Source organism: Bacillus rossius, chromosome 5, assembly GCF_032445375.1.
Source record: "Bacillus rossius redtenbacheri isolate Brsri chromosome 5, Brsri_v3, whole genome shotgun sequence".
NCBI classification, from domain to species: Eukaryota; Metazoa; Arthropoda; class Insecta; order Phasmatodea; family Bacillidae; genus Bacillus; species Bacillus rossius.
The window spans coordinates 28,400,552-28,424,684 of NC_086333.1; the positions used below are offsets into that span (position 1 = coordinate 28,400,552).

At 36.0% G+C, this 24,133-nt stretch overlaps 1 protein-coding gene across 3 annotated transcripts in view; it reads right to left on the reverse strand.

Moving 5' to 3' along the window:
* The window catches only part of LOC134531671 (beta-catenin-like protein 1), a 95,518-nt gene that overhangs the window by 43,879 nt on the left and 27,506 nt on the right, over window positions 1-24,133 (reverse strand). For all 3 annotated transcript variants that reach the window (XM_063367458.1, XM_063367457.1, XM_063367459.1), the window contains exon 5: window positions 21,500-21,659. In XM_063367458.1, the coding sequence (XP_063223528.1) occupies window positions 21,500-21,659 (160 nt within the window). The remainder of the gene's footprint in view (window positions 1-21,499; window positions 21,660-24,133) is intronic.

Below are 24,133 nucleotides of genomic sequence, written 5' to 3' on the forward strand. Positions count from 1 at the left end.
GATGTGTGTTGTGTATGCCGAATAGTGTACAAACTAAAAAATCTTCACTGATCCCTGTGGAACATGAAGTGGAAAAAGCTGTGCAACATGGTCAGAGGTTTTGGGTGTGGAAGCATGTGTACAGAACTATCGCCGAGATAGTAAACAGTTTTTTGTTCTGTTCAAAGGCAGAAGAAATGAGTAGTAAAGGTACAGGAGTGATGCAAAATCTGGAAACAGTGTGTGTTGACTTGTTTGGCCCGATGGAAGGGTAGAGTCAAAACCAGTTTTGTGGTGTTTGATGTTTTTTAAATTTTATGCATTTTTTTTTGCCAATTTTTGTAAATGTTTTTCAGATTTTTTATTTTTTGAATTGTATACTTTTAATAATGATTGGTATCTTGTAGAGTTTTTGTATTTTTTGAAAAATAGTTATAGTATAATATAGGAATGTATATGTAAGATTTATGACTGCAAGTTTTTGAGATGAATAAGGTTTTTTAAAGAGAAGGAAGGTTATACACATAAATTTTTAAGATAAATAACTATTTTTAATGTGAATGTTTTTCTGTTTTAGAAAATAACTATGATAATATATATATAAATTCTTTGAGTACACAGTTACTAAAATGCTTTACATTGTGAGAATTTCATTGCACTTGGGTAATGTTTTGTTTGTTTAATGTTGTGTCATGGGAAGGTGTTAACTGAAATTTATTGAGTTGTTTTGGGAAAATGATATCATTTTGAAATGGTTAAATATTTTAAATGAAAATGCCACACATTGGTAATGGTGAATGTTTTGGATTGAATGACAGGGTGTCAATATCCTATATTAAAGGTATGAAAGGTAATACTAAACATTAATGAATAACAGTCGTCGAGTTTTGAAGCTGCAGAAGCAGTTGTGTGTTCATGATGGCCAGAGTTTAGGTGAATTTTTTGTATTGCCCTAAATAAGCAGCAAATGTTTTGTTTTTGTGTAATGTGGTTTGTGAGGCAGCTGGGGGGCCAGGAGGTTAATTTTAAATATGTTTGCCGGCATGGAGTCCGATGTTTTTATTTTTTCAAGGGTGCATCCCTTCACCTTAGTCGCTCCCACCCCTCATCAAGGTTAATTTTGTGCTGTTGTTGCTGAAAGGGGAGATATTGTTTGAAACCTAAGGAAGGGCATTGGTTCATGTAATTTGTTTTTGAAGAATAGAAGCATACGATTGTATTTTAATGAAGTATTTGTCATGCCATGACTGTAGAATTGTCAACTTGTTGTTTGTGGAAATTTAAGTGAGGAATGTAAAGCTTAAAATTTAATGTATAATGACAAGTGCTGGGTATATTTGTGTATAACTTTGCGTATTTGTTATGTATAATAGGTTAGCCGAGCTGACTAGCAGCTAAAAGGGTTTTAGTTGGGCGCCCCTTACCTTTCGGCTAGCTCAGGAGCTAGGAATGATAGGGAAGTGGGATCTCTCGGTCTGTTGGACCTACATGTCGTTCTATAGGTTCGGCAACACACATTCCTCTGCCTGGAATGACAAATGGAGACCCTGTTGAGATGTCTGGGCATGTTATGTCATGATGGGAGAAGATGGTACGGCTCCGCTAAGAGTTCCAAAAATATTACTGGATGGAGTAGTCTCTCCGCTAAGAGTTCCAAAAATATTACTGGATGGAGTAGTCTCTCCGCTAAGAGTTCCAAAAATATTACTGGATAGAGTAGTCTTTCCGCTGAGATTTCCAAGCCTGTTCTCGTCATAGAATAAAAGAGTCTGGTGATCTTGGTTCTGTGGAGTATTTTACCCCTAAACCATACCGTATAGTAAGACCCTGAGCACAGGATGGCCAAATGAAATGGAGGTTCGGTTGCGTCTTTTTGAAGACGGATCAACAACCTGCCGTATGAGGGAGATAGTGGATTCACTGTTGAGAGGGGAAGGAAGTTTAAAAATGTATTTGTCAATTCTATTCGTCGTATTGTTTCTTCATATATATATTATTCATGAGATCTTCAAAAATTATTCTATTAGTAAAATCTTCGTAATAATCATAATAATAAAATTAAAGGCATCAGCAGCAGAAAGGTCGAATCAGAAGTTTGGTCAGCAGTCTGAGTTAGCAGTGTTGTTGAAGTTTGTTGATGCAAGTATGAGGGGTGGAGGAATTGATTGATTCATGAATGAAAGTGAGGGGTTCCTGGTAATAGAGGAGTTATCCGTCGTCGTGCAATTGTCGTCTTGAGAAGGCGATTGTTGTTGTTCATCGTCAATTGGGGTTATATGTGCCAGCTAGTGTCGAGGTGCTCCACTGCTGAAATGTTATTTGTCGTCGTTGAGAAGTTTTTATCATCGTTAAGGTAGTCATGGAGACGTAATTCCTGGAGTTTTTGTAATTTCTTGGAGTTTATTGCAGCTAGTGTCGAGGTGCTCCACAGCTGAAGTAGGTTATCGTCGAGATTGTTTTTGTCGTCGATATTGGTTTCAGGTGGTCAGAGGGACGTAATGCCTGCAGTTCTTGTTCCAGCTAGTGCAGCTGAAATAGTTATGTCTTCGAGATTTAAGTTTGTCGGAGTTGTTGCAGTTTATGTAGAGGTGTCCACAGCTGTTCCAACCAGAGTTGAGATGTGATAGGAAGATTTTTCGTAAACCAGGGAACACTGCTTGAAATTTGTGAAGAAATTAATTTTGAAACTACTTGTATTTTGTATTAATGAAACTAAGAGATGAGGATTGTTGAGTGTATCAAAACTGAAATATCATTTTTAAATTTAACAGAAAATTGGTATTAATCTTTGTATTTCTAAAAAAAAAAAAAAAAAAAATAATAGTTTTTGAATTTCTTTTATAAACAAGAATGTAATGACAGGATGCATTTATGTCTTAAGATGTTTTGAATGTATTTTGTACAGGTTAATTTTTCACTTTTGTAACTTTTCAATTAAATGTAGTGTTAATTTAATTGAAAAGTTGGGGGGGTTATGTAGCATTGCAGAACCCTGCCCTCCGAATTAAATAATTTTCTTTTAAACTTCTTTCTGTATAAGTAAATATAAATAAGTCAATGTTTTTAGAGTGGTGTGTATATTATGAAACAGTAGAATCAGACGTTATGGCTATTAATATATGTTAATTTCGTTTGCTATGTGTTTTAAGAAGGTATTTTGTATTTTAACACACGTTTTTAATCATTACTATTTTTTATGAAATTATTCACAAATGAGCCGTTGTACTAGATTTTTACCGGTTTAGGCCTACTTTTTCAGGTTATTTCGATATAAGTTTATTTTGGTAAAGTAATTCGTATTATAATTATTGTTCTTAAATTTTATTAACGTGTTGTAATATAATTATAAATCACGGGACTGTGTCTGGGCTTGTGTGATGGTTAGAAAGAGAGGCATGAGAGGCCTGTAAGTGTAAGTGAGAAAGAAACAGTGTTTCCCCGCCAACCGAGATAAAGACGGTAATTCCCCCTCTGTATGGGAACTGAGTGTTAACTGCTCTCTCACGGTGTGGGAGAGAGATCGAGAATGGAAGTCCCCGATTTCGATGTGAAATTGAAAAGAGACTGATCAGGGGAAGCCCAGAGTTCTGTGTGTAAAAGGTTTTTTCATGTATTGTAACTTGTTCTGTGATTGGCTTGTATCTGTAAGAGTGAATGAAGCGTGCGTGTGATTGGTCGGTGAGGTCATGTGACATCTACTCCCTGCGTGGAGGAGACGAGTTCATGAGATCACCAGTCGTCTGTCGAACGCTGCCACAGTAGGTCGCGTTCGGTGGCTTCTCGCTAAATTATCATGTAATTTACAAAGAGATCATTTCACGTTGGTGGTCGGAGCCAGGCCTGTATTTAAATCAACCTAATTGTTTTTTTTTTTGTTTTGGATATAACTTAATTAGAAATTGCGGCCACCTTCGTAGGCATGTTGGCTCGGGGCGGAATTCGTTTTCGCTGGGTGCGGTTCTCTTCGAGGTCGTCCCATTTTTTTGTACTTGCAGTAAAACATTACTGAAGGACTCAATCTACGCGATTATTTTCCGGTAATTTCTCGTCATGCGAGCTACCAGCAGTTGTTCGACGGGCAGATGTATGTGGACTGAATGAGTAACTTCTTTTGAAAGTGTTTGGAATCGTCTGTGCAACATTCTATTAAAATAAAATAAAAACATCAAAATTTGCAATCGGCGTTGAACTGTTTATTTTGTCTATAACGAACCGTTATAACCCTTACACTGTAATAATATTAAATATACACAAAAACACACTCATAAATGCAATTAGCTTGGTATTGACAGAAGTTAAGATAATAAAAAATATGGATTTAATTTGGTGTGATTAAGGCAGACCTGGTGATGTTTAACTGGATCAAATATCTGGATTTATGGTGAGATAGATTATTCAACAGTACGTTACTTGTATTCAATGAAAAGTAGTCCGGAAACGATTTACTCAGATTTAAATGTTAAATGTTTTAGTTTATGCAGTTGTACCTCAAGTGAACTCTTAAAATATATACCGCGGCTAGATAGTTCAGTGGGAGCATGATCCCTAGACACGCAGACCACTGGTGTATTGTTCCAGCTAAATTATGTCATCAAAACAAATGTTAATTAGCCAGTGCTATTATAGACGTAATTACAAGTATTCTGACACGTCGCACAGCTCGTGTTGCAAACAAAATCTCCAACAAAGTTATTAAATATTTGTGTGGCATTAGGAATATAATCGTAGATAAATGTCGATGGCTTAAGCGTCCTTCTAATTATGGTAATACCTAATTACCAACAATATATTTCCTGCCACATTTACTCACTGCATGCCCCGGCATCGTGTAGAATCGGACGCACTATTATTTATTACCACAAGTAATAAATCAATTAAATTATATAAAAATTTCTACACATCGGCATCGGGCTAAGCCTTACGAAGGATGCCTCAGACATTTCTTTTTTTTTCTAATCTCTCATTCCCTGTTGTACAAAAGTCTTATTGTTAGCTTTAAAAATCAGATTACTGATTGGCTGATGTAAAATCATAACATGAGGCCTTCGTACACATGTACACAGCAAGATACAGGTAAGTGAGAAAAATATAATGAATTAATAATAAATAACAATTAAATACCAAAATATCATAAAACAATTTCAAACAAATTCCGTTCATGATAGATTTCAAAATAAGTGCTTTAAAAGATGTAATGTCTATTGTTAATGAAATTCGAAATCAGAGTTTCTATTGTTCGTGGCTGTAGCTTATTGACACTTATTCAACAATATTACATAATTATGACATTACAATAATAAAATATTAAAATATAACAATTAATTAGACAATAATAAATAAACAAAATCTGAATGAAAACTGTTGTTATCGTACAATAGATTATCCCGTTTTGATTATGAAAATAAGTAAATAATGATTTGCAATGTTTGTTTTGATAGCTAATTGAGAGAATTAGCATAGTATTTACAGAACTGAGCCCGTGATATCCGAACCCTCTGTTACTATTTATATTAGAATTAAGGAACAGGTTTTATGATTAACAGTGTTTCTTAGATATATTGTTTATATTTTGTGAAAGTGTGTGATGTCACCGGAGTACTATGAACCATTTAAAATTACCCACAGTATTCTACACTTAATTTGCATTTTATTCCAAGTATAATTCATGACCCTGAACACACAATTTAAATTCCAGGTTAAAATCATAGCTTATGGCGTGCGCTGTTGCCAAATCTCTAACACATTACGAATTTCAGGAGATGCGTGTCTTTGTAATTCGGATCGAACAAGAAGCATTTTAAGAAATCATATCGTAATTTATAGTATTTTATACTATTACACATATAAATTTGTAATAATGCCACTTTTATGTAAATTTCAAATAAAAACTACCTATTGTAGACAAAAATTTCTTATAGTTTTCTTTTATGTTCTAAAAATCCCATATATATATATATATATATATATATATATATATATATATATATATATATATATATATATATAAAATCACATTTTCATGAGCCCGATAAATGCCGTATTTTTGAACATGTCATGTCCAAAATTATATATAAAATATGGTAATGGAAATTCTCGGTCGAGTAAGTTATGGGAAAAATCCGAACAATTGGTTAAAATGGGGAAGATTTTTTGAAAAACAGAAAAATCGCAACAATTCCCATAATATGAATAATATCGAATCTGTTTTAAAGTATGATAACTCGGAGTATATAATGCCGAAAAATGTTTTCAAAATTTTTGATACGACCAGCCATAACTGCATGGTTTCGAAAAAAATTTTCACCGGACAAAAAACATAACTGCCTTAGTAGACACCTTATCAAATCTGTTTAAATTGTTTGTAAATATCATAATTATTTTCCAAAACTTTGTCTAAAACAATGTTTGATAAAATGCTTGGTGTTGAGAAGGATAGAAAAATAATTCAAAATTTTGTACCATGATCGCTATTAAATTCCTTCGTATTTATTTTATACATTTTACATATTATGTTCAATAATCGATTAAAATATTTTTGTTGACTAAGGAAGCCATGTATTTGAATTTGCTTGTAGGACAGAACCCCACTTATCTAAACACACGACCCTGTTTCCTCTTATGACGGCAGCGCGCGCTCTTGTACTGATAAAACACATCTTTAACAGCTATTTCCACGGAAACTGTAGAAGAAATTGAGATGGAGCTGCTTTTAAAAACTAATTCAATTCATTGTGAACATTTTTCACGCTTTCGTTCCCCATCTGTCTTTAATAGAAAAAAATTTTTCCGCTGGTCAACTTTTTGATGTGTCAGTTTGTGAGAAAATGCATTTCAATATATTAAAAAAATTATTTAAGTGAAACCTGTACAGTTTTTGTCTTAACATTTGTTTGGTGGCGACCTAAGGTATTAATTTATTAATAAAAAAAATCTGAATGAAATACACATGTAGGTTTTTTTTTGATGTGAAACATATCGGAATACTTCAAAACAGTTCGCAGCGAATAAGTTATGTTTTTTAAATTTTTTGGACACTTAAAATATTGTTAAGTATTCAAAATAAGCATTGCCTGATGTGTATTTCGATGCTATACAATATGAAAAAAAGCTTGGTCCAAAAATTAAAATTTTAATTTCGTTTTATATTTGGCAACAACGCACGAAGAAATAAGGACAGTGCTAACGGCAATTGGCGTGTGTTAGAGAGAGAGAGAATGCGCCCATTTACTTCCACACTGCAATCTAAGAACAGTGTACGACTTTCAAACCATTACTTCAAAGGGCAGCTCCACAGTACATATCAACAGAAGATGTTTTGTTTACTGCAGTGAAGCTGCATTAAAATTTTGGTCACAATTTTATTTTTTCCCTCTAGTCACATAAATGACTTTTTCCCATAGCATGGTTTCCCATTAACTCATCAATTTGAATATGTTAGGGTTTTTCAGCCATAAATAATCGCACCCACAAACCTTGGGTAGTAATTGCATCTTTTATCACAAATATATGCACTTTAAAACTACATACAAGAATACGTATGTTGTCCATTAGGCAACCGCAGATTAACCAACCTTGGAGCTTCAAGGAATTTGTGCTATGCAGTGTTGCCTTGCAGCGTTGTCACATTTTGAATAAGCCACGCAAGGTGCTTTTTAAACACGCATTTTAAGAAATATTGTGCATGGATTATTAGGAAATATGGTAATATTCAGACACAATTTTGAAAATGAATACAGCCAATTAATGTTTTTATAACGAATGGCCATTGAAGAAACCATTACAATGAAGAAAAAAGTTATCTCAAAACCTTCTCTGACCCATCGAAAAAATCCCAGACTTTTCCAGGTTTTCCCGCTCTGTGGTCACCCTGAATACCATGCCGAAGCCCTATTATGTAAACAATATGGTACGTCAATTTTTGAATTTTAATTTCAGGTTGTTTAGTCTCAAAATGTATTTTAACATTTATTTAAATGTACTTAACATGTAATTAGACATATTTATATAGTAAATTAAATTTAACGGAAGCAGTGTCTTGATTAAAATGGTAGTCAGCAGGCACACTTACTTGATCAGAAAAATTATTTTGATTAACGTGCACTCTTATGGAAAAAAATATATATATTTGATTAGCGTTGTTTTGATTAGTGCTCTGTTTTCCTGGATTTAATTAGAGCATTACTTCTATAAACAAGTGTACATTAATAACAGTATAAGATCACCACATTTTCAGTTGCAGTCATGATTACTGTATGAACCTCCTATCATTTAAGTATTAAAAAAAACATACAAAATGGATTATTTAAAAGCTTTAACAAATAAAAATAATAATCTTTTAAATGTTTAACATGTTTTTCATCTACTACCTTTACATTATACAACAAAAACAATTTGTCATTTAATCTGTTTGTGTAAGGTTATACAGGATGACTACTCCAACACTAGAATAAAATTCCTGGGTATTTCCAGGTTTTCCAGAAATTTATTTTCATTTTTCCAGAATATTTAACTCATTTTCTATACTAAGTCTATGCGTTCTTTGTAATACTAAATTACACATAAAAATATAATATTACTATACCTGCACAAATGTGGAAATGTTTCTCGGAAAAAGATACCCTGGAATAACTTGTCATATCAAAGAAAAACTAGAAACTCTAAATTATTAGTTCAAATTATGTAAAATAATATAACATCCAATCAATTTGGTTAAAAATAAATATAAGAACACCGATATATGTTATATGTTGTCAGTAAGCACAGTACGTAATTTCATAGCTTCACAGTTTTTTTTAAACCAGCAAGTTCATCATCAATTTTTCTAGCTTCAGCACGAGCCTCTGAAGAATTTTACACACTTCTTGGCTTCCAGTTCCTTCACAGCCAAATCGCTTAGTTTGCGACGACGAGATTCCTCTAACTGAGCTGATGCTGCTGCACTGCGTTCCTGCTGGGCTTCTGTGAAGCGAGCATGTGCTTTGCGTGCTGCGTGGAGGATAGGCTTGGTAAGTGGCACTGACTGAATCCCACCCAGATAGCTGACAGCATCATACACACATTTGTGCGCTACGAGGGTCCATTCTTCCATATTGTCTGTAAGACAATCTGCATCGACCGAAAATCCTGTGTGTTTTGCTCCTTTCATGTGACTCACAACTGCAGTCCGCCCCATTGATGACAATGAAAACACTTTGCAACAAAGAGAGCAAAATGCTGAATATTTGTCACCCTGGACTTTATGTAACCAATCAATCCTTAAAATAAGGTTCATTAAGCCACTGTTCCTGAAAGGAAGACTTTCCTGTGTGGCCTGGTTTGGCTATTATTGAAAAAATTCACCACCACTGAATATAAACGGATACTAACATATTAGTAACTAAGATTATTTAACGAACAGAAACTATCTTAACTTAAACCATAACAACATGAAACAGAATAACAATTGCAAAACAAAAAATTGAGGTTAAGTTACATACGACATGTTATTTTTTTTCAAGCTTGATCTTTCCATTTGTTACTTCAACAGTTATACACTTATAAAGTAGGACGTAAACGATTTTCGTTACAGCGACGTTAATTAATTAAATTTAAGTTTACTTCCAAGCCTGCCTACATAATCATATCCTAACAAAATGCCGAATTACGTTACTTTCCGCGAAAATGCACATTGCAGATACAATGATATTGGTACATTAGACGAAGAGTTGCCAACTATTGACAAGATAAAAGTTTACACCTAAACAAGTATTAGCTGTTATAAAACCAACACCAATTAGTTAAAAGATATACCGTATGAAAATTTAATAAACTGAATCCGTAACTTATCCAACGATAAAAATATTAAACTTCATTTTTTTTCTTAAGAAAATTGGAATCACGCACGGTAAACAATCTTAATTCTGCTGCGCTCTGGCGTCAGGTTCTAAACACGTTTCTCTGAGCGTCACAGTCACACACGTAAACATTAATGGCGTCAGGATTGCCAATAACGCTTTCGTCTGTGGATGCTGACTCTCCCATGTCGTCTCTTATTCTAAAATTAAATATTTACTACACAATCCATTGCTATTTAATATATATTCAATATAGATATTAACTGCAGATGTACATAATCAACGACTTTAACGTTAGACGATAATTACAGTATGGAAGAATAGCAAATCTCCCGAGGGGTAAATAAATTCCTGGGTATTTCCAGTATTTTTCCAGAGGCAAAATATTACTGGGTAATTCCAGGTTTTCCCGAATTTCCCGACCAATCATTACCCTGTTATATCAATATTCAATAACAAACTAAATGCCACCGATGTCAACGTAAAAATTATTCCCTAAAAACCTGCTAACCATTTATAAAAGCAATAAATAATTTTGCCGGAAATTCAAGCAATCGACTCTACTTTGCAATCACTTGTTGTGGACACGTGGTCAGAGTGGAGAGCCAATGTTGGGAGAAGCACAGCAAAGCTGAGCTCAAAGAAAGAGATCACAGTCGGAGCACTAGTCTGGGCAACATTCCCGCATCTCCCCGCTGCTGCTGACAGATGAAAGGTGTGGCAGGAGGCCAGCCAACTTAGCACAGACTTGGCATAGCACTGGGGTGTGTCGCAAGTTAACAATACAGGCAGCGAATCATCACACGTGGCGGAAGTGACAGAATAACTTAAAATTAATTTGACACGAGGGTAAAGTATACCTCATTTGTGTTAAAACAGCTTTGAAAATGTTTAACTTGGTGTAGATGGTATTTGACAAACTATATGTGAAAATCTGGACCTTGTTAAAGCACGAGTTCATTGGACATGCAAAAATATTACGTTACAACTTGAGGAGATTGATGAAGGAATTGGCTATGACCAGAGATAAGATTTGATGGTTTTATTTCTTGGGCAATTTCATTTTTAAAAAAAGGATAATTGTGTGTTTTTGTTTTATTTTTATATATTGTCTCTACTCATAAAACAAACTGTATTATTCAACAAAACAAAATCTTAATGTTTATTTTACCAAAATAGTTTCATCTTTACTGACACTTGATGCACTTATACAGTATAATCATTAGTAAATTAGTACCTAATTTGCATGTCTAGAACAGAACGATTCATAAAAATAAAAATTCAATGGAAATTTTTGTGTGTTTGAAATGTGTGCCATCATTAATGTAAAAATGTGTTACTAAAGTAAGCCATGCAAGTTCAAACAGTATAATATTAATTTTTTTCCAATCCATTTTAGTACAAATTCATGCTAAATAAATTGAATTCAATGAATTTAAATGATTAATTTTTTTTTGTAATTAGAGATACGTTTTGTCAAAGTGCTGATTTATTTCATGTTTCTAGTTAAATTTCTATGCTAAATGGTGTATTAAAATGCATTTCGGTGTTATACCTTGTACTGACATGCTTTGCAGTGTTATTGCAGTTATATCACTATTCACCATATACACTATAACAGGCCTGCCGTTTTTACGGATTTTATCCGTTTTCACGGATATTTGAAGCTTAAAACGGACTAACGGATAAACGGTGACATTCACGGATATTTACGACGCTTCGCCGTCATTTTCACATTTGAATTTCGTTCGTGTAAATATTTACATTCGAATACCTATTTGAAGTTGTCAAACCATACAAGCATCCAACAGCAAAGCAAACACTCACATTGTGTGTAGCGCCATGGAACTTCCAATCGTTTAACCACAAACCTAAAACATTTACTCCCACATATCGTTTCATGAAGTACAATATCTATGGTTTCGGGGGAAATGTTTTTTGTTTGTTGAGTTAAACGCTAAGAAGTGTCATGGCGTCATTAAACATTGGTATTTTTTGCCATTACAATGTTTTAGGTGCGGCATTTGTTTACAAACTTCTTACGTGATTTAAGTAGTAGTTTTGGTCTTAGCTGATTGTGATGGAGAAAAAACGAAAGGCTTCGCCAGACAGGTCACTTATAAACAGCGTTATCGTAAAGAATGAGAGCAAGAATTGAAATGGTTGAGGCGTGGCAAAACTGAATTTTCCGCCGTTTATTCGACTTGCAACTCGGAACTGAACGTGACAAAGGGCGGCTTGAAGACGCAAGTTCATGCGAAAAACCAACGAGCTGCTGATCAGAGTTGTTCTTTGACGAGTTTTGTAACCAAACCAAACAAAATAATTGATGCGGAACTGTTATGGGCGAACTTCATTTGTGAAAACAATTTATCTGTGAAACTCAGTGATAATTTCACGAAACTTGTCCCGCAAATGTTTCCAGATAGTGAAATCACAAGAAACTTTCCTTGTTCTCGCACTAAAACTAGCCAGATAATTATTCAATCTTTGGGTACATCAGCTGCAGATTAGGTTACCTATGCAATGAAAAAACAATTTTTCACACTGATGATTGATGAATTAACTGATGATACAGTCACTAGGCAGGTTGTAGTTAGCAAGGTTCTTTCCATCTGAGATTGTTGAAACTCATCTGTACAAAGTAATGGCTTTGAGTGGTACTGCAACTAGAGAAAATCTGCTGTGGAAAGGGTTTTCAGCAATCTCAAGATGGTTAAAACTGTTCACAGATCGTCAATGGAATCACCAATGTTAAATGCGCTGTTGCATTGCAAAATGAGAACATCTGCAGGTCTGGCTTTCAAGCCCACTGATGAGATGCGGAAAAGAGCACAGAACATGAAAAAGTAGCTAGTTAATGATGTGAAATACATTTCTTTTTTTAAACTTGTAAATAACTTCAGTTGTATGGATGTATTTATAGTTTGTAAATAAGAAAAGCACCAAAGCCTATACTTTTCATTTTATTGTGATACCAGCTATTAGTTTTGTAATGTAAGTGGCAAATCTTAACAATTTCTTACATTCATTTTGTTTTTTTAAATTATGTTTTGGAATGCAATGTACAGTAAACTCCCTATTTAACGCGGTTGTCGGGGGACATAACTTTTACCCGCGTTGTTGCATAACCGCGATGTTTCGATGTGACCAAGGTCAAAAGGCATAAAACACCGCCTGTGTTCTAATAGGTCGGCAAGCACGCACAGTATAGACGGCCCGCCGTTGTGCGGACTTTGCATCCGCAGTTTTCACTAAACGCGGGTGAAAAAAGAAAAATAATAAATTTTAAAGATAAATATTAAATGTTGAATTGTTTTTATTTTTCCGCGTGCCGCGCACAGTTTGTCGCACGGCCTACGAGCGCGCCACACGCCGCCATACACACGTGCGGCACACAAGCTGCTGCCAGTCTCGTGGTGTCAGCCACAGTATCTGCTTCGTCAGTGTCCGTAACAAAGTAAGTGCAGTGTGTGCGGTTACACACGATTCTGTGGTCGAAGTCTTCTAAAAAGAAAGGCCGTAGTGATACTTCAAACCGAATATGAATCGCAAAGTACCGAGTTTGATTGACAAAATAAAAATTCTATATTTACTTACAGATAGCTTGTCTTTTGCAGAAGTAGGCCGCAGATACAGGAAAAAACTATTCTAGCATTCGTAAAATAAAAAATAAAGAATCGTCTATCGTGTCAAGTGGTTAAACTTTATTATCCATGCTTACAGTAAATTATAAATGGTCACGTGTGGGAAACAAAAATTGCGCCAATTTAATTTTAGCGCAATCAGTGACGCCGTATTAAAAACCGTGTTAAACTATGTCTTTACTTATTTCACCAAACACTGTGTCGAGTTGCTGAGTGTGTGTTGCTCGGATCGGCAAGTATTATATTCCCCAGCCTCTGGTTAAAGGTCGGGAGACCGCTACACATAAACATTTCCGGGAATTGTTTACGACCTCACGGCAAAAGTGGTACAGTATGGTTCACGTAAGTATTGGACCACTGGGAATTCCTGGGCAAAGATTAAAAATACGCTAGCTGATTTACTTTACCATTTAATGTTAAAACATTATACCAAAGTAAAAAGATGAACGTGTATAATACAATGAATTACCCAATAATATAACGTCTGTAGGTTTAAGTTGTAACAAAACATTTATATACAGATGTACCAATTATGATTCTGGAGTGGAATTTTAAACACCGGACTACCTGATTTTGCCTTGTACGCAGGGACGCTGCTCAGTCAAGTGACTCATGCTCTGCCTGTGTGCTGCGTGAACACATTCCCTCCCCCACTCCCCCTCGGCCTGTTTCTGCCCGCTCTAATCTCTACCTCTCTCCATGTTCTCGGCTAGCCTCTCCCTACCCAGCGCTTGCCGACAACCAAGCCTATCCAACATCAATCCCCAGCCTAGTCACGCTGGATAATGTTGCTGGACGGTGGGCTTTATCAGATCCCCTGCTTCATTTGTGAGATAAAGCGACGTTAAGAACTAGTCTTTCAGAAAATATCACTGGGCTGGATTGGACCATAATTTGAAAACACTACAAGATAGAGGAATAATGTACGGAGATATCTTGTTTAGAATTTCACTGCGGACATTTTCTACGCCTAGGCTTTTTTCTGCCCGATGCTTAGTTTGTTAGTTACAATGCAAAATTATCCTAATCTGCTATCAACCATTTATTCCATTATTATTCATTTCTGACTGGGGGACATGGTTTGACCCGCGATATACCCGATTCCGCGATCAATCGGGGCGCGATATACCGGGAGTTTACTGTATATTTAAAATTACCGCGAAAAATAAATTATTTCAATTACTGCTATAAATTTTACAGGATTTTTAAATGCTGTAAAGAGGATTTAGGAACCTAATTTGGTGACAGGTAGACATCTGCGAATTGTGATTTTTCCTTTCGAATCGAATTTCAAAAACATTCACGAGTTTCGAATTTTTTTCGAATCGAATTTGAGAATATAAAAAGAAATTTGAAAAAAAAAATTAAAAAAGCGGGAAAGTGAAAATAAAGGGAAGACCATAAAAAGTATCACAGTTTACCTTATTTAGCATGTTTGACTTTCAAGGATAAAAATATTAATAAAAATATCACAGCATAAGGAAGTTGTACAAAAAAAATAACAAATTTACCGTTTTTATAACTTAAGCATCGCACATTTTATTCTAAAATCAAGTTTGAAAATTAGGGGTGAGACCGTGGATGCTACTATTATGCAAAAAAAAAAAACACATGTAAAGTAATCCATAAAAACAAAACCTATTCATGGAAAGTACGTTTATTTAAAAAATAAAAAGTAGACTTTGCGAGAGCACGCCAAATAATTTACATTAATGAGTGATGCAATAAAACTATTTTATCAACGTAAAAAAAAATTAACCCGTAACAAGAACGTGATTTGTAACTATACGCATAATGATCGTTCCTGACAGCGCGCGCGTGCATGCAGTCTGCGAGCTATCGATATCGATCTTCGACTACGTGCGCGCACTCTATACTGGAATACAGGAATCAACACAACCAAACTGGCGCTGCTTACGTTTTATAAGCGGTATAAAGCGACTCCCGAAACGTTAAAGATGAAGTTTATAACTTTTAAAAAAGTCTTTAAAACACGATGTACACATCAGATTACTTTGTAATAGGATTATTTTAGTTAGTATGCAGTTTTATCAGAACGAACGGCATAAACTGCGTAAAGCAATAGGCGCGTGCATGCAGTCTGCGAACTATCAATATCGATCTTCGACTACGTGCGCGCACTCTATACAGGAATACAGGAATCAACACAACCAAACTGGCGCTGCTTACGTTTTATAAGCGGTATAAAGTGACTCCCGAGACGTTAAAGATGAAGTTTATAACTTTTAAAAACGTTTTTAAAACACGATTTACTTTGTAATAGGATTAATTAAGTTAGTATGCAGTTTTATCAGAACGAACGGTGTAAACTGCGTAAAGGAATAGGCGCGTTGTAAACAACGGGAATTTATTGCATTACATCAAATGAGGTTAAAACGGGACATAAATAAAATGGTTCAAATAACGGGAAAACGTAAATAACGGTAACGTAAATAAGGGGTTTCGCTGTATAATTTTTGTAAGTGAAAGATGTAATCGTCCATTTACATTACTTTAAAACATTGGGGTCGGGGGGGATGTCTTATATTAGTGTACCTGGGCCAGATTTTGCAAGTCGAATTATTGTAAAATGAATTCGATTCAAATTGACGAATCGAATATCAAAAAATTCGAACTCGAATTCGGAAATTTCGAATATTCGCAGAACCCTAGTGACAGGCCTGGCATAAAGTGCCACAGTATGAAATTAATGGGAAAACGTTTTCCACTGCTTTGTAAACTTGCAAAGGTAATGCTTATTCTTCCACACAGCAATGCAGGGGTGGAAAGGATATTTAGTAAGCTCAACCTTATCAAGACAGCGCACAGGTCATGTCTTGAATCGCCAATGCCAAATGCTTTGTTGCATATCTCTTCTAGGAAGAATATGGCAGAATTCCAGCCAACAGAAGAAATTAGGAATAGGGTACAACATATGAAAAAGTGATATTTAAATACTGCCAGTAGTGAAGTGTAGGCTACGTGTGTGTAAATACTTGTATAAAGTGTTAAAAATTGAATTGTTTTGATTGAAGTATAGTTATGTACATTATGATCAAGGAATTTTCATAAAAATTGCATATTTTTTTGTATTTTTTAATGTACAGGATTTTACAGGATATTTTATATTCAAAACAAGGATATTACAGGATATTTCACATTTCAATCAAGGATATTGTTTTCAAAGTGGTGGCAGCACTGCACTAGAATCTTGATTTTACGTACGCTCATGGTTACAAAGATTGCATTCGTAAAATCACTAGACATCTGCGAATTGTGATTTTTGAGTTCGATTCGAATTTCAAATAAATTCTCGAGTTTAGAATTTTTTTCGAATCGAATTTGAGAATATTTATGAAAATAACATAGATCATTAAAAAATTTTAACATACCACCTTTGAAAAACTTGTCACATAATTCACAGTTTAAATCAAGTAAATAAAAATTAAAGTGAGACTATATTGAAGAAGCACAACCAGATTCTCAAAAATTATATATCACTACTCAAAGAACAAAGTATAACAATGGTGCAAAGTACCTTGCATCATAACAATGATTCTATATATGGAGTACTTTTAGTAAATTTTTTTTTATTAGAGAGTAACAGCATGCTAAATTGTAGTGAAAAAGGTGCTCTGCAAAAAATTTCTTGTCACTATTAATGGTCAGTGTAGCACTAACATAAATCACTTCGCAAATCATTTCAAACTGTCATGGAGAAAGGTGAGTTCATCGACATGGTGCGGCAACAACAATTATCTGCGGCTGGTAACTATGTTGCCTGCCACCTTATTTAGCATGTTTGACTTTCAAGGATAAAAATATTAATAAAAATATCACAGCATAAGGAAGGTGTACAAAAGAAAAATAACAAATTTACCATTTTTATCGCTTAAGCAATGCACATTTTATTCTAAAATCAAGTTAGAAAATTAGGGGTGAGACCGTGGGTGCTACTATTTAGCAAAAAAAAATGTAAAAGTAATCCATAAAAACAAAACCTATTCATGGAAAGTAAAAATATTTAAAAAGTATACTTTGCGAAAGCACGCCAAATAATTTAAAGTAATGAGTGATGCAATAAAACCATTTTATTCAACGTAAAAAAGAAAAAAAAACCCGTAACAAGAACGTGATTTGTAACTATACGCATAACAATCGTGCAGGTTAACTCGGTACCTGACAGAGCGCGCGCGTGCATGCAGTCTGCGAGCTATCGATATCAATCTTCGACTACGTGCGCGACTCTATACGGGAATACAGGAATCAACACACCCAAACTGGTGCTGCTTACGTTGTTATAAGCGGTATAAAGCCACTCCCGTGACATTAAAGATGAAGTTTATAACTTTTAAAAACGTCTTTAAAACACGATTTACACATCAGATTACTTTGTAATAGGATTAATTAAGTTAGTAAGCAGTTTTATCAGAACGAACGGCGTAAACAGCGTAAAGTAATAGGCCCGTTGTAAACAACGGGAATTTAGGTATTGCATTACATCAAATGAGGTTAAAACGGGACAGAAATAAAATGGTTAAAATAAAGGGAAAACGTAAATAATGGTAACGTAAGTAAGGGGTTTCACTGTATAATTTTTGTAAGTGTAATCGCCCATTTACATTTCTTTTAAACATGGGGGGGTGGGGGAGGGGGAGGGGGAGGGGAAGTCTTAAATTAGTGTATCCGAGCCAGATTTTGCAAGTCAAATTATTGTAAAATGAATTCAATTCGAATTGACGAATCGAATATCAAAAAATTCAAACTCGAATTCGGAAATTTCGAATATTCGCAGAACCCTAAAAATCACTACCTTTGTAAAATGGGGGGAGTGGCCCATTCTGAACCCCCTTATCAAAGAAATAATACTGTTTTACTTTTTGAAACAAATATATCCGGGATTAATTGTGTATTTTGTCTTAATAAATAAAATACCATTAAATACTAGTAATAAAACGATTAAAGTAATCCGATGGACCCCTTCCCCCTCCAACCCACCCAGCCAGTCCATCCATCCTTATCTGCACTGAGGCCCGTCTTAGAAGCTTGGTCTTGTTAACAGCCGCGTTATCTGCTTGTTTAATTTTACTGAGAAGAGTAAAAATATATTAGAACTGTCACCAAACCAATAAAACATGTCCGTAAAACATGGCACAACGCTGGCCGGTGGTTATTTTTGTTCAAAATGTGGCTAAGCAAATTGTTTGGATCAGGTAGAGGAATCTGTTAATCCGAAATGCAACCACATGCTTTTCGAGAAGATATTAACAGTGACTCAACCGGATGCGCGCCCGCCCCTTCGTCCTTTATAACTGCTGCCGGTGATGTTTACTTTGACAGCTGAAGCAATTATCTTTTCCCAAGCTTCACAGAATGAAAAAAAGCTACACCACTTTTTCCCCTAGCCGGAAACACTAGCTGCCATGTCCTCTCCTGCATTCCCTTCCTCCAGACTCCCTAACATTCGTCTTGCCTGCTCGCACGGCGATAACAAAGCAACGTAACAGCTATTAGCCACATACGCACCACGCATTGCCCCATGTTTATGCTTTGTTTGGTGACAGTAGGTGGTCCAACATGCTTTACTTGGGTATCCTTCCTTTTCAGAAGGTGCCTGCTATTAAAATAAATTTACATATGAGTTTCAAAACTTGTCAATTCCTTTGCCAGAGACTATTGAACACGGACTTGGTGTGAAAATGGCATATTTTGACATAACAGTTAGACGATGGGTGGAAAGACCAGTCCTTCGAAAATGTTTATGACTACCCCCTTCCTGCCCTAGCTTATGACTAGTGGTGTGAAAAAATGGTGTAACCATTTTTACGCGAAAAAACGCGAAATAACGCGATAATTGGACTTAAAAACGACATAAAACGAAAATACGTTTTTTAAACTACTAAATCTGAAAAACAATATACATCGTAAATCAGCTATATCGGTGAACATGTTTTGACGTTGTAAAATACTATACATATATACATTCTTTTATTTTTATGAATGCACTAATTTCTTAGCATTTTTAACATTGATAAATGGTTAAATATCACGTTCACTGAGGTAACAACATAAATATTATTCCGTTCTAACGTTCGCTTTGTTTTAGCAGAATCGCCAACATACGAGAACACATAACTTCATGAACGCGACTTAAAACTAATTTCAAAAAGTTAAATATTAAGTCAATTTCCAACTAATTTCGCGCGAGTTAATATACGTTTAGTTTCTTCAAAACGTAACACAATTTCATTGTAATTTTATTTTACCAGCACTTATAGATACTGGTATTTTTATTACAATTTTGGCTTGGTAACGTTGGCTACGCGTAAATACTGGCAGTCCTTTGTCACGTACACACGTTACGTTGCTGCTTCAAAACAATGCCGAAATTAAAGCCTACTGCCGAGTCCCGAGCAAAATAATTTAAATGTGAGGGTTTATATGCTTCTAACAAGATTGTATTTGCAAGTGGTGCAATTGTAGAGTTGACCACGAAAGGTGCGACACTGTTGTAAAACGTCAACAGTAAACACCACGTTAAAGTTAGGTTAGGAAGTGCAGCTGGTGTCAGCAGCAAACGTTTAGCCACGATGGAAGAAGTGACTACTGTTGCCAAAAAAATGAGAGAAGACAGAAAAGTTCATCATTAAAACTACACAGGCGTTTATCTCTGCAAATATACCACTTGAGAAATTGTTTTTAAAAGAGATTAAATGCGTATAGTGGTGAAACTATGTAAATTTATTGAGTAGTCATAAAGTTAATAGTCCATTTAAAACAGTTTAAAGTGTTTCCGATAGCATTACAGTGTACATGGTTACAAATTTAAAAATACGTATATTTTTATCCTTATTTTCTGCTGCAAATTCCTATAAAAACACAAAACACCGAAATTGTTGATTTTGGAAACGAAAGTGGCTAAATTATAAAACCATAATTTCACACCCCTACTTATGACCCTATTCCCAGGGACCGTAAGAGGTCGTAAAAACAGGGTACCTATGGGTTTCCGGTGATTAGCCATAAGGGGAGAAAATCACTACTCTATTTCTTTTGTTATTCTTTTCTCACGCTGCACACGGTTGCAATTGCTGCTAAGCATTGCGCACCGGAAATGTTAAAATGCGGAGGGAAGGTTTAGTATAGTTAATTTGCAGTAAAATAAATACTTTTATGGCCCTGCTAAATTTTTCCATCCAAGAAATTTCAAAGTTTGTGATATTCAGTAGAAATACTGCTGTGTAACTAATGAACCAAGTGTACCTAGTTCATGTTTTTTAAAAATTTAATGTGAATGTCTGATGCCATAATAACTTATACAGTATTTATAAAATGTAAATTTACATTGCATAGGCCTTAAAAATAATAATTTTACTGGGTATGGACTATACTAAACTGTGTGGTGTTCTGGCTTTTCTAGCACGTGGTGTGTGGGTGGGATTGGGGGAGGGGGGGGGGGGGGGGGGAAAGGGAAGAATGTTGACATTTTCTTACGTGTATGAGAGGAGGGAATGTTGGATTGTAAAAAGGGGGGAGACATCTCTGGGTTGAAGAATGTAAACCAGTAGACGGAGGGATAAGCCATACGACGATATGATGCCGCTGGCACACACCAGCTTGGTCGGACGAGTTTCCTTCGCACTCACGTTGCAGAAGCTACCACTACCACATTTTCAAACAAAATGTCCAATTTTTTTGTTCTTTTTATAGGAACATAATTCAGAGTATTAAAACCCAAACAAAATATACGCAGTGCGTTTAAAAATTACTTTTTTTAGTAAGATTTCCATTGTGATTGTTTTATTTTTTTATTTACTGTTTGTTTATATTCTGGTAAATCATTTCAGATTTTTCGATGGTACCCGAGAATGTATTCGTAAAATTGCTGTTTCGTTAAATCCGGGGGGTAATAAAATTAGGGTTCTAGTGTAATATTGTCTCTAGTTATGATGCTGGAGTGATTTAGGAAAACTATGGATGATCATAATCCAGGATCGGGACACGCTCAAGCAGACGGGAGGAAGGGTACAGCGGACTCACATAGAGTGTTGTGCACACCCTCCGCCTCCTCTCTCGCGCTCTCGTCCAGCCTCTCCAGGTTCTGCACGAGCAGGGCACAGATCTGCTGGTCGAGCAGAGCATCGATCAGCGTGTCGGCTCCCTCCTGGCTCTCGTGCAGGATGTCCACATCGGTCAGCTCCTGCACCACACAGCCCTCTCCAATCAGCACTGGTTTCATTTTACTGTATTATGTGGTTATTCACACAAAGCAGAAGCTCTGTTCAGCAGAGTGCTTCTGAAACCTAATGCCTGTACCACTACTGATATTTGCAGCTCATGTATTCTATCCCAGAAATACCAAACCTCTATGAGTAATAATTTTTTTTTTTTTGGAAAGCTGTGAAAAACAACAACTGTTTAAAATATGTGAACTGCTCGTTGTAGTTTTACGTGTGCAGAGCAGTCTATTGCTTCCCCTACTTTCTCCTTCACATCTCATTCTTTCCCCTGTTGTTGGAGCTGCCTTCTACTCATTCCTCCCTCCGCAGGGTAGCAGAAACTTATGAAGACTTTCAGCTGCTCATCTGATTGCTTCCTGAAAAGCCTTACCATTTATATTCATTGCTTTATTTGTACGATGCCCATTAAGGAATGTGGTGGTGGTACAAATGGTGGTATGAGTTTTTTTATTACGTGTGAAACGTATCAACTAAGTATTGTGTGAGCGACTTAGGTGTACGCCGAGTATGGTCGCAACTTTCAGAAGTTGGCTGCCTGCGCCAGCCATGACGTCATAGCCACGTGACCAAGGGCGACTACTGTATAGAGCATTCTGGAAAGAAATGATCGTTACCAGGCTCGTGGGTATAAATAGGGAGCCCCAGCAATCCAGCAGCAGAGAATGAGTGAGCAGATTGGTAGCAACCAGCACGACAGAACAGAATTTACATCACATCGAGCACCGCCTGAATCGCGGCCATGCCATGTCATGTTGCGCGACAGGAGCTGTGAAACTTTAGCTGGACTTAGCCATCGACGAGTGGTAAGACACCATATGTAATTTTGCGAAAAGGACTTAGCCCATCTTCAGCGAGGACAAGCGCAGAAACGAGAACGAGTAAGCAGGTGTCGAAGAGATAACGAGTCATGGACGTGTGCAGTTGTACCAGCTAAGTCTACAAGGGACAGATGCAGTGCAAGTAGACTTTGGGGGACTTGTACCTAAGCCTACCATACAGCGAAGAAAATTGCAAGCACATTTTCAACTGTGAATATTTTAAGGCAGTCGTGTCCGGCGGGCGTAAGGTGCAGATGGCTACATTTAAGTAAACGCTTGACAACCAGACTGACGTAGCAAGATCCGCGAACAAAACCGAGGTGCTAGCTGAAAAAAGTTGTGTTCATTGCTGCAGTGAACATGAATTTACATGACCTACCATAAATCTGTACAGCTAAGTGAACTACTCGTCGTCGGCAGGCATCCAGGTGTGCTGCAGCGACGGGAGCAAGCACAGTAGTGTAATACCCCAAGTGTCTTAAAGAATAATTAAGTAATTAGATAAAAAGATTTGGAAACTCTGAATACTGGGGCCCTCAATTAATAGCTATAAAAGTCAACATCAGAGGCGACACTAGGAGTAAACAAAGAAAATTTAGAGACTCCCTACGAACACTTGGGAGGAAAAGGATCGTTATTATATATTAAATAAATAAAAACAACTGTTACATCTATAGACTTCCTTATTTTATTAAACATTGTTCTTTTTTTTTTATAGATTAAATTTTCCTTAGTAACATCTGTTTTTCATTGATAAGTGATCTTACTTAAATTCCTCACAATTACTCTTATTATATTATATTCTTTGAACTTATTTACTATCGGGCCGGCCCTGAATGTTTAACAAAAATAACAATACTTAAGAACATTAATGAAATCAACATTGGTAACTTTAAGGGTTGTACATATAGTCCTTGCAAAACATAATATAAATTTCTTCTCCTCGACTTGCTTTTACTGTCCGCTGTCTTAAATGGGTTACACTATTTTTTTTGAGTTCGTGAATAGAATAATAGAATTATGCGGGTATCACCCGGGGCTGTAGGTAGACGGTGATCGAGGTAGTAGGTCTAAAGATGTTGGATTCTGCTCAGGAACCGACTCCAGTGGGTCCTGGCAGAGGATTTTGGCTGCCCCAAGCTTGGAACCCTGTCTGAAACAGAGGTCCAAATTCCAAAGAATTAGACCTGTTTCCAGACAGTATACTTAAATGGCGCAAAAGGCCAATAGAGGGAAATAAAGGGGGGGATGACGTCAAGACTTACCAAAACAGGGCGTTGGTCCTGGCGCTCAGGAGAGGGTGTCTCGTCTCCGAAAACCCGAACCACGATGCGCGGTAGACACGGAAGTCATCATGAGTAAAAAAATATGTATATATATAATTTAAAAAAACTAAGGTTCTCTACTTTTAACTAAACTACTGACTGGTTAATATTAATTTTAGATAGGGACTTCATCCCTCTAGTCTGAGAAGACTACATAATATACGATGCGATGTCGATGATTCGCCGAAGATCGCAGTTACAAACGGTACCAGTCAGTCAGGAGGCGCGCACCGAAGTAAGTTCAGAGCGGGATATCACCAGAATATCATAAGCGCGGGGTCTCTAGAGAAT